The sequence below is a fragment of the Desmodus rotundus genome, chromosome 10 (genome assembly GCF_022682495.2).
Source record: "Desmodus rotundus isolate HL8 chromosome 10, HLdesRot8A.1, whole genome shotgun sequence".
Taxonomy (NCBI): domain Eukaryota; kingdom Metazoa; phylum Chordata; class Mammalia; order Chiroptera; family Phyllostomidae; genus Desmodus; species Desmodus rotundus.
In genome coordinates, this window is record NC_071396.1 from 23894274 (window position 1) to 23906355 (window position 12082).

The window sequence follows — 12082 nt, forward strand, 5'->3', positions numbered from 1 at the left end:
GTGACAGGTGATTGCTAGAATTAGTGGGGTGATCACACGGGAAAGTATAGAAATGTTGGGTCACTATATGGTACACCTGAAACTAATCTAACTCGTATAAGGTTCTATACCAACTATTCTCACATAAAAAAGTAAAAGATTGCAAATACTGGAACAGAGAGAGAAAAAGAGAGGACCAAACAGAAGGCAGTTTACTCACCATGTGCTCCACGAGCTTTCTGCTCAAACCGTGTTTGCCTTCTCAGGCTTCGCTCTCCTATTGCTCTTTCCTCACTTCCTTTTCTCTCGCGTGCTCACTTTTATTCTCTATTATTTTCCTTCCTAATGTTCATTTCTCTTTCTGCTCCTAACCGTTCCCTTTCACCGTCCTTGATTTTTAGTGCAGTTACTCTGTGCATCTCATTCATCTCGAATCCTACACCCTCCACAACGTCTGTAGTGTGGCTTAGGAGTTCGAAGAGAGCATTTTGATACGTTTCCCTTGGATGTTGTAACGCACGGATTCATGGGAATAAAAAGTCTAGTGAAAGGGATCGGGATGGGAGAATGAATTCGATTCCGCTCGCCATTGAATGAGCTGAGAGTTGAGGTGTAGTGTTCAGAATACTGACTGAGGCATCTTGGGAGCTTCTTGTTCTGGTAAACCGCACACATTCTTATTTACTATCAGAGCCCAGAAGGTTGCTTTTTGGGGCAGGCAGCCAGGTCTAGGACTATGGAAAAAAGCTGGGAAATGTGTGCATGTGTAACGTGAAAACCTGCTCGTGTTCTACCAGTTCTGTCTAGATAGCAAAAACAGTAAGAGAATTTTCTCCATCGATTCAAAGCCCCAGGCTCCTGTCTTGGGTCTGTTGTATTTGGGGGCGTCGGAGGTTGGTGGTGACTAAGAGCAGAAAAGAAAAGCGTTCCAGAGTTTGCTTTAATACTGTTGGCTTGCTTTGACATTGAAGATATTTATTCAAAATTGGCTCCTCGGGTGTTAAGGTCAGAGTTCAGATTTGTGAGCATAAGACAGAATTCCATTTGGATGAACTCAGTGGCATATACTATTTGGGAAAATGGTTGTATTTTAAGGCCACTTGTTAATACTCTATCATCACAGCGATATCTGTTGGTGATTAATTCACGCTATTCTCAATGATTTATTTTGAAAGATTTACTCTCAGCCGAGGGGCAGGGAGTAGCTAATGGCAAAGTGGTGTCTACGTTGCCTGTTACCAATTCTCTCTCCTTCCTCCTCAAATCACCCACTTTCGTGGTTGGGTTGTTGTCTCGATCACTTCTTTTATTCCCTCCTACAATACCCGTATGGTAAATACCTACTGTGTGCCAGGCACTATTCTAGAAGCGAGTCCCCTAGCTTAAAAAGAAAACCTTGGGCTGGGTTATCCCTTAGGTTTTTCAGCGTGAAGTATCAGCAGGCTCATAAATTGCAGAGCGATGGACCTAAGGATCAAAATCCCTTATTACCCAGTGCCTCTTAGGGACAGTGCTCATTATCCCTCACTGAAATCAGAAGGTAATTTGTCAATAAACAGATAAGCATCTGAGATCCCATCCTTCAAGGTTGATGAGCTGGGTTCCGTCCTTGTGCAGACTTAAGCTAAGTGAAGAATATAAAAAATGAATTTCTTAGCAGGTATTTTTCTGGTGCAAAATAGAAACTAGCAGTTGAGAAAAGTAATTATGACTGATGTGTCAAGAAGGGCATAGGTCTATTCTAATTTTAAAATAAGTAACGACATGAATATTAGTCACTATATACGAGTTTTGTCCAGAAAATATCCAGCCATGTGCTATGAAAAATAGAGACGTTTATTGAAGAAGGTACAAAATACAAGAAACACTGTACACAGGACAATGATGCCTCAGTCCCCTTCAAAGCAGGACCTCACACAGTTCTCCCAATCACCACCAGCTGCCCGTTGAATTTTCCTGAATCTCTTTGACGGTCTGAAATCTCTTCCCTTTCAAAGGTGATTTTAGTTTTAGGAAAAGCCTGAAGTTGCAGGGCACCAAATCTGGGCCGTAGGGGGGCTGAGTCATCCGGGTGATTTGATGGTTCACCAAAAACCTCTGCACGAGACGTGATGCACGAGAGGACCTGCAGTTGTGATGAAGCTGCCAGTCAGCAGTTGCCCGTAGCTGCGGCCTTTTGAGTCACTGAATAGGTTCTGTGGAGGACAGAACTGGTAGAACACAAACAGTTTTTCACGTTACACATGCATACATTTCCTAGCTTTTTTCCATAGTCCTAGACCTGGTTGCCTGCCCCAATGTTCAAACTTAATGCAACATTTGATGCAGATTTGTTGCTGTACTCAGTCATTTTGAATGCAGTGGCCACACAGTACACATGTTCACTCAACAGTGTCTACTGACCCTCAATGACTAGTACAGTGAAGTCACCATTGTTCACACATGTGCATTCCAGTCCACTCTCCTTGGCTGCCGGGTGACATTAATGTCATGCAAACTGTTCTTGTCATACTAACAATGGCTGGACTTTTCCTGGACAGACCTCATATGTGTTTTACATACTGAAAAGCGGTCCTATTCTCATTAGACATACAAAAAGTATAATTGGAAGATAAACTGGGTGGTTTTGGGTACTTAGGGTTAAAGATATTAGTTCATTTTGCTTTCTGATTGAAGAAAGGGAAAAATTTGGTCTTTAATATATTGACTGTCTTCTTCCTTTCCAACCCAGAGTTGCAGTCTGCTGTTCCGGAAACTCTGAAAAGTTGTTCAGACGCCGTTCAGCAGGTAAGGAGATCTCATTAGGATGTCACATCCCTTTCTCTCTTATTTGTTTCAAAACTGTGACAGGCCCTGGCTTATTTTTATCTGCCCAGCTAGCCAGGTCACACTTGCTGGGTTCTCTCAGTCTGTCCAGGGATTCCGTCTGGCAAGAAGGGATGTCTTCTTCCGTTTAGACTCTGCACAGAAAATCACCCTTGAAGTGGAACTGAGAGCAAGCTTTGCAGAAGCTGCATCGTTCTATATCCATCCTGAGCTGGGCCTCCGACAGCTGGCTCTGGCAGGACACGGTGGCCCCCCAGGAAATGTATGTGGAGATGGGCTTGGCCAACCTCATAGTCACGTGGATATGATTTTTTAAAAAAGTCCATCAGAGGGTTTCTAAAATCAAGTAATATTCTTCAGTTGCTTTGGTGGATGAAACATTAGCTAGCGTCTATTTAATTTGCACAGAAACTTTTTTTTCAGTTACTAAAAAGGCAACAAATTGTATGGGTTTTTTTCTTGTACCAAAAAGGACTTACTACTAAAAAAATAAAAATAAATAAACAAACCAAAAACCCTTCAAGAAAGGAAACGCTTATATAGAATAATAATTGTGGATAGCAATTGCTCTTTTGGACAGAAAACCATTTAAAAATTGTATTTATACATCCTTCCAACTATGCTTTTGAAAATAACTTAGGGTTAGACATTGTAAGGTAATTACTAAGAAAGAAGAGCGCCGGTTCTCTCAAATGTGGTCTAGCAGTTAATAAGAAGACCCGTGCCTGGGTTCTAGGCTTAGTTCTGTGTCTAGTTGGTGTGCACAACATCACAGGCTATTTGGGGCTGAGTGTGCTTCTCTGTAAACTTAAAGAATCTGATGGTTTTTGAGAATTTTCTGAGCATAAAATGATTTCCCTTTTTTTTTAAAAAAAAAAAAAACAGTTGTGAATCATACATGAAAGTTGTGCTCCCCCTGGAGGACAAATGAGAATATAACATTGGTCCGGAAGTTCATTTTATAATTCACTGGTGCGTTTCAAAAACTAGGTTGACCATTATTGCAAGAGGAAAGATGTTCTTAAGGATAGTGTCATAAAACAGGTTTTCCCAGTTTTTTCCCTTTTTTTGTTGTGTGGTGGACTCAGCCAATGGTCATTTAATGGGACTTGTGGTGGTTAGCCAATGGGAAGAAGAAGAAGAGAGATAAAAAGAGGTAAAGAGAAATAAAGTCAGAAATAATGAAGAAAAATAGCGCCCTCAAAATGTTCTCTAGTTGTTTTTCAGCTTTAAAAATTTTTGGTGAGGGGTCACAACTACGTTGTGATTTAAGATACTGTGTTAGATGTTTCTAAATTCTTATTTCCAAGGCATATGTTGCTAAATTCTTTGCTCCGCGAGGCTTGTCCAGAAAGTATCCAGCCATGTGCTATGAAAAATAGAGACATTTATTGATACAAGAAACATCGTACATAGGACAATGATGTCTCAGTCCCCTTCAAAGGAGGCACCTTGGGACCTCACATGGTTCTCCCAATCGCCATCAGCTGCCCCGTCGTATTTTCCTGAATTTCACTGATGGTCTGAAATCTCTTCCCTCTCAAAGGTGATTTTAGTTTTCGGAGAAGCCAGAAGTCGCAGGGTGCCAAATCTGGGCTGTAGGGGGGCTGAGTCATCTGGGTGATTTCATGTTCCACCAAAAAACTCTGCACAAGACGTGATGCACGAGCAGGCACGTTGTCGTGATGAAGCTGCCAGTCAGCAGTTGCCCGTAGCTGTGGCCTTTTGAATCACTGCATAGGTTCTGTGGAGGAATGTTCAAGCTTAACACAAAATTTGGTGCAGATCCGTGGCTCTACTCAACTCAGTCATATTTTGAATGTGACGGCCACACAGGACACATGCTCACTCAGCTGCATCTACCACCTCCACTGACCAGTGAAGTCGTCATTGTTCATGCATGCTCATTCCAGTCCCCTCTCCCTGGCTCCCACGCTACATCGATGTCACGCAAACCGTTCCCATTATATTAACGGTGGTTGGACTTTTTCTGGACAGACCTCATGTATGATAGCACCAAAGGAAACCTGGACAAGTAATCTGTGCTATCAATAGTGATAAAACATGGACAACATTGCTCTATAAAGTAATATTCCAGCTGTAATGTAATACTTTAATATATATATCCACGTGCATAAGACTGTAGTGACTTTCTGGTTTTGGTGAGCTGTGATAAGCAGAAAACTTGATGAGCTGAGTGATTTTAAGACATTTGATGTTACGGCTTAGACACTGAAGCATCAACGAATCTATTGATTTAAGCTTTATATCTTCTTTTCTTGTTGTCACCTAAGTGTCTAGAAGCCAGGAAATACAATGAACTAATTGAGGGGTAAAATGATTGTAAGCCATTGAGGTTAAGCACTCAGCAATGACGTTATTTACTTTTGGAGTTACTGACCCCTTTGTCCTAAGTTTATTTCATGGTCCACTTCTTTCGTAGGTGGCGTGTGTGTGTTTTGTGAGAGTAACTGGCCATAAAAGTGATACAGGAAACTAAAATTGATTACCAATCTACTGTACACCTATTCTTATTGTATTTAGCAATTCTTATAACAGTTCCTTAAGGTAACTGTTATAACTTATATTTACCTGATACAGAAAATCCTGTTTATAGAAGTTAACTGGCTTAATGTCTACAAAATAGATAAAGGGTAAGAGGGAGGATTTGAACATAGCTCTGTTTGGTTTTATACCTCGTGTTCTCTCCACTGTGAGAAAAACTATACTTTCATGTGGGTAATTGTCCTATGGCTCCTTAATCCTATCTCTCACCAAAACTGTCAGGTGGACGAGATAAGAAGTTTATTTGAAAAGTCATTATATTACATTTCAACTATACCATTTATAAGAATCAGATGTCAAGATACATTTTAGAGGCAAAGACTCGTTAGTTCCCCTAGACATTTTGAACTTTTCCTATACTTTGGTGTGCTTCACTACTATTCTAAAAATAAAATTACAATTTTATTTTCCACGCAATTCACCTTGCTATTTTTCTTCTTCGCCGCTAGATGGCAGTTCTGTATCTCTGTAAATCACCACTGCAGCGGGAGTGGTGAAAACGGTGGTTTTCCTGGTCCCTCTGAGGCCGCCTCGTTTCTCTGCGGTGGTGCTGCTAGATTCCGGGGACTGCTTAGTCAGAGGCGGCGGCAGGGCTGGGAGGCGCCCTCTAAGTTTTCCTTCAGCTGGGAGTTCAGGCACCTGCTCTCTCCATCTGAGCACCCTGGAATGCATCGAATGAGTTTTGCCTTCTACTCTCTCCCTGTAGTTAATAATTCTGAGAGCCCTCTATCCCTAGAAAAAACACATGACTCAGAAAGCCTTTTCCCAACTACGAGGAGTGGAAGCCTGTGGGGCTGCCAGAGAGTCTGATGCTTAAAGCAAATGCAGCTGGTGGACCCGAAAGAAGGAAAGAAGGACCTGGCGTGGCCCCTGCAGTGCTTTGTGGTCGGCCCTATGGAATCAGGAAGCTGTAAAATAAAACTGCATTCCTTAGACCTCACTTGCTGATCATTGTCATTTCAAGTAATATGCTCTGAAAATCTGCTGTCTAAAGAATTATTTTATAAAACCAAAGTAGGACTGTCTTTCCACTGACTTTTTTATTCTTTGGTATTCAATATACTATTTAAACTGGAAATACCTTTACATTCTACAATAAATAAATAGCCAAATATCGTGTATGTTTTTTCTAATAATACTTGCTTCTCCTTCAAGATTAGTATATGGTAGAAAAGCTGGTTACCGCTCAGTTTTATAATTTTTTTGCTTTTGAAATTATATGTAAAACATGTGTTTTGAAGTATTTTCTTAAAACTCTTGACATTTTTTCTAATGCAAATGGACTAGTTGATAGGTAAATAGAATAAAATTTGATCTTTAAGAACACTAGCTTTGGGTAAGAAGTAATAATATATCAGGCAATTGAAAGCTGGATCTCTAGACATTATGAAATGTACTAATTGTGAATAGCCATGTACATTACAAAGGGCTGGATAATAAAAAGGAATACAGCAATATCAGCCATCTTGTCCGTATGTTGTATAGTTCATATGCAAATAGATGATCAAAAGTCAGAAAAGTGTTTAAGATTTGAGATAACTGGCAAAATCCTATCTCAGTCCAGTTTTAATTTCCTTTGAAGTTGGCTTAAAACTCTCCCCTTAAGATCCTGCTCTCACCGGCCTTCCTGGGGCCCCTCAATGCCCCATCGGCTTGCAGACTTACTTGAGAAATCGAATATTCCTTTCCATTGGTTCTCTGTAAAGTATCTGGTATAGTGCTCTTTAATCAGTGATCACTCACTATAATTTATTATTAGTTTCAGAAACATCTTTATTTAGCAACAGATCGCGGAAACAGATGTGAATAGTGTGGAGTAGGGCAGCCGACGGTGCGTGTGAAGCAGGGCTGGGCGTGACATTTGCTTGGAGGATAAGATGCGTTTTCAATTTAAGGAAAAAGTAGGGTAATCAAATAGCAATGATATATGTCAATTATACCTCAGTTAAAAACGAGATAAAACTGTAGCAACGATAGCTAAGCAGTCCCAAAATGGAAGTGAGGTATCAATGGGAGAGGGAAGCCTGGAAATCATTGGTGCAGAGATGAGAGATTGAAGATACAAAACTGGATGAGCTCTCCGAGGGTGTAGACAGAGGACAGTGGACCAAGGACACTCTTGGCAGTCACTATGGGTTTGGTACCCTATCCCCTCCCCACCCCCAAAAAATCCAAGGAGGGAACAGAAAAAGACATGGTCAGGAGAGAACGTAAAACTAGAGAAGCCAGCCGGGGGTGGGCAGGATTTTAAGAAGGAAGGAGAGATTGGGGCCTCCGATTCGTCGTGGAGACCGAGGCCGGAGTGAATTGGGCGGTAAGGAAGAGCTCAGGTAGTCCCTGCGACAGCAATTCCAGCCGAGCGAAGTGGGGTCCGCGGCGGCAGCTCCAGCCTTTGCATGCCTCGTCCATTCCACTTCATGTTTCCGAGGCTTTGTCCTCTATGAAGTTTTTCATGGGGTTTGTGTTAGAGAATAGTTGGGTGAAAAACTGAGTTGCACCGTACATCCATAGATTATTAACGGAAGTAAAACCGTGATAAAATAGTGTTCCCCTTGCACGCACTGGGACAACTAAAGAGCATATTGCTTTACAGCATGGTATAGGATCTTGCCACACTGTAGCTCAGATAACTAAGGAGAAAACAGAAGATATGAGGGAGGCAAAAAGGCTGTTTATTTCCATTTTTGGAGGCTCTTTCCCCAGACACGTCCTGTATTACTTCCATTGTTATTTGCTAATGAAGGCTGACTTGGCCCGTTGGTCAAATGACCAGTTACGATGTTGGGAAAGAGACTTTGAAAGTGATGCAGGGGATTCTGATTTCTAACTTACCCTGTTCCCCATCACGGCCCATTGCTCGTCAGTGCGTTGAAGGGACCAGAAAACCAGAAGAGGCTTGTCATATTCTTTCCAGCTCAAATAGACCACCATTTCAATAATTATCATCCGTTTCATTGGGAGGATTCTAGAGAGGCCATTTTTAGTCTCTGTGTGTGAAACTTTTCCCCTTCATAATGGGTTCTACTTTAAGGAATCCTAAGTAAGTTACTGAACGCCTACCATGTTTTCTGATAGTCCCTTCTTTCTTGAAAATCCCTTTCAAACTTGAAATTGATTGTGCTTTGTATTTGTATATGATCTTATTTAAAATCTGCATTTCCTTTCCTTTAGGATCATATCAAGCATGTGCTGTTTTATCGAAAAATCTGGAATGCTGTTGATTTGTTCCAAAACCTTGGAATGTGTTAGAATGCAAAATATGACAAATAGAGAATTTATATGCTTCTGTGAAGAGCAGGATTCAAATTTTACAAACATCTAGAGGTGTTCTAACTCGCCAGTAATGGGGCCTTAGAATTTGGCTGAACTTGAAAATCCGAATAGGGTAGAAAATTAATTACGTATCTTATTAGCATTTACAAAATAAATTCTCACAGTGTTAACTGACCAATAAGCGGTTTTTATATCCTAGGCTCTGAAAGGATCCCGCTTATGTAATATAATAAAGTCTCAAAGATGAACGAATTAACTTTTCAGCAAAAGCTTTACTTGAGTGTATCTTGGCTTCCTTTCTGCGTTTTAGCCTTAATGTTATGGTAATGTTTTCTTTTCCTAGGAATCAGATAATCTTGTATTTAATAAAAATATTGTTGGCGAACATTTTATTTTTCAGTGGCAACTTGCATTTCTCGACATGCAAATGTTCGAACAATCGGTGAGAACTAACCATCGCCACCCCCAGATAAGACTATCCAGGAATGGAGGGGTTTTCACTGACTTATTGTGTATATTGTGCAGCCAAAGCCGGACGGCAGCCTCTACCCCTTATCGTGATTTAGATGTTTGATTTTAAATACAAATAATGTTAAAATTGGCAACATACAAAGTGTATCATATCCTGTGTTGACTGACTATGCTAGTTACGTCTCCTCCATTTGTAAGGATGCGCCCACGTAAATTCTGTACAAAATAACAAAGATCACTTTTTTCCTCTCCTCCTTTCAAAAACTCACTTATTTTCATTTTTAAGAGCGAGAATTACTAGCGTGGGGTAAATAAAACTCACACAATTACTGGAAATTCTGAGAGTCTTTTTGAAAAGTGTAGAAAAAAACAAAAGCACATTTCTCTAATGTTAAGTCCTTAGAGAATCTGATAGGCATCTGTCTAGTTGGACCCTGAAGAGATGGAAGATTAAGTACCAGGCACATGCCACAGGGGACCAGGCTCCCAACCTGAGGTCTTTCTGTGGACACCAGAGTGCCTGGCAGGCTCTTCGAGATTCAGTCGGCTCTGTCTGTGGGTGGGCCCCGAGGGCAGGATGCTTGCTGAAGCGGCCAGAGAATAGACAGCATTTTTGCTTGATAATATTTACCATGTAAACTTTTTATAAACCTCTGAAAAAAACGCATATATAACCTGTGTAGAAATCAGCTCTTACTGTTGACAAGCAATGCAGCTTTCTCTAGAGAGCTCTGCAGATAAGGCCTCGGGGACTGTAAATTGGCCTCTCTGAGAGCCAGCCAGCCCTTGTCTGATGGCCCTGGATAAGGAAGGCCAGATAAGATTCTTTGAAGACTCTTAACTACATTCAGGACCCCAAATCCTACATACATTTGGCTATTCTGTAAGAATGGAGGGCTAGCCTTACTTTCCAGGCTAGTCAGTTAAGATCTGAGATGAACTTAAAGGCTATTTTCCCCTGGAATGGAAAAGGCAGATTGTAATGTTGATTTAGGGCTGTGATTTTGCAGGTAAAGATAGGGTCACAGAGAAGAATAAAGATTTTAGCAAATTCAGTTTTTGTTGTCTACAGTCGGAATAATGTAAGGAGTAGTCTCACTTCAACTTTTTTTTTCCCTGTGTTTTTGATATAGAATAATTATCTTATAAAAACAGTTTTCTATAAAAACTCCAGCCTTTTGCCTTTGCAATCTGTTTATTATTATCTTCATGGAGTCTTCGACTTTACCAGCTTCTTGGTATCACAAGGCCAGCATTGCTGTCTCTATTATAGTTTCAGTTTCTGAATTTCGTTTTCTTATCTATGTCCTCTGCCATTTCTTAGTTCTAGTTCTTACTGCATATTGCACTTGAAAACCTACGAAGCCTATGGAATATGTCAATTCTTTATGTTCTAACTTTTTATTCTCTAAGTGCCCTCAATCGTCACTTGTTCAAAAAATGAGTAAAATACACAACAACATACTCTAATAAACCGACCACTTACAAAATTAGGTACAACTCCAAGTTCCTGTGCATTTAACAGTCTGTCTGTGATTTCCTGCATGGTTTAGGTGGGGCAGGGGCAGTGTATCAGCTACTTGTGGAAGTTGTAAACCACACGCTATAAATGCAGTGAGAGGTGAAATTGTTCATCTTGCGGAAGTTGTAGAATGACCTGACGTCAGGGAAGGCGTTTGTACCGGAATCACATGCAAAGCCATGAATGAGCACAGGACAGAGTTAATTTGTTAAGGACGATGATACGGCAGACATGTTAAAAATTAATTTGCATATCGAAGAATTGGCAGAGGCCACTGGGGAAATTGATGAAGTTCTCAAATGCTACAGAAATTGACCATCTTTTCATAAAAGATGCCATATATCATGACATTTTATACTTTTGTTGGAAAATCTGCAGCGATGAAAATTAATGAGTCATTTTAATTCTAACAATTTGTTCTTGTTTGCCATTATAATTAAATTTTTAGAATAAAGTGTGATACTTAATTTTTAATATCCTTTTAGGGAAAAAATAATCCTCTTCCCACAGTTTTTAAGAAGTTCTATTTGCATTTATTTTATGCTACACTTACTCCTAGGCTACAAGTTTTTGTTCCTCATTGAAAGATTAAAAAATTTTTTTTAGAAAGAGGGGAAGGAGGGGAGAAAGAGAGGAAGAGGAACATTGATGGGTTAGTTGCCCCTCGTATGTGCCCCAACTGGGACCAAACCCTCAACTCGGGCATGCGCCCTACCTGGGGATTGAAGCGGAAACCTTTCACTTCTCAGGGTGCTGCCCAACTAACGGAGCCACTCCAGTCAGGGCTGCTGCTCATTTTTACTGGGATATATTTTTCTTCAGTCCAGTCTCCTGTTCTGCTTGAGAAAGTCTGTTCTTTCACAGTAAGGATCATCTCAGTGTTGCAAGGGCAGCTCATGGGTGGGTTTGCTGACCTGGAGGGCTGTAAGCCTGGCAGCGCATGCTGGGGCTTTCGTTTACCTGGATGTGCTCAGTGACCAGAGAATCTACAACTTACTCCTTAGGTTCAGTATTACCCTCTGCAGTTTTAAACATGTGCAGCAAAAAATTAGCACTTTGGGCTAATTATCTCTTTGGGCCGTTGATTCTGTGTCCAGCCCGGGCACACCTACCAGCTCCACCATTGCAAAAATGTACTGGCACTCACTGCCTCTATTAAGTGACATCTTTCAGATACTTGGTGGCTTTTCCCACGTACATTCCCTTGATGGCAGTTTCATGAATGTTCTTAAAGTGAACGTGACTATTTGAACCTCTTGCTTTGCGTGATGGTGGTGGGTTTTCTAGGTCAAGTGAGCTGTGAATCGGTTGAGACCTCTCTGCAGGCTGCTTGCAGAAAGAGCCTTTTTTCTCTATAATTGATTCTGAAATATCAGCACGTGGTTATATCCGTCAGTCTTTGTTGAAGGAGCCAGGAACCATGGTAGATAGAATCACCAGAAAGGC

At 40.9% G+C, this 12082-nt stretch overlaps 1 protein-coding gene across 2 annotated transcripts in view; it reads left to right on the top strand.

Annotated features, from left to right (window-relative positions):
* FMN2 (formin 2) overlaps positions 1 to 12082 on the top strand; it is a 266913-nt gene that overhangs the window by 60431 nt on the left and 194400 nt on the right. For both annotated transcript variants that reach the window (XM_053912937.2, XM_053912938.1), the window contains one exon: positions 2711 to 2766. In XM_053912937.2, the coding sequence (XP_053768912.1) occupies positions 2711 to 2766 (56 nt within the window). The remainder of the gene's footprint in view (positions 1 to 2710; positions 2767 to 12082) is intronic.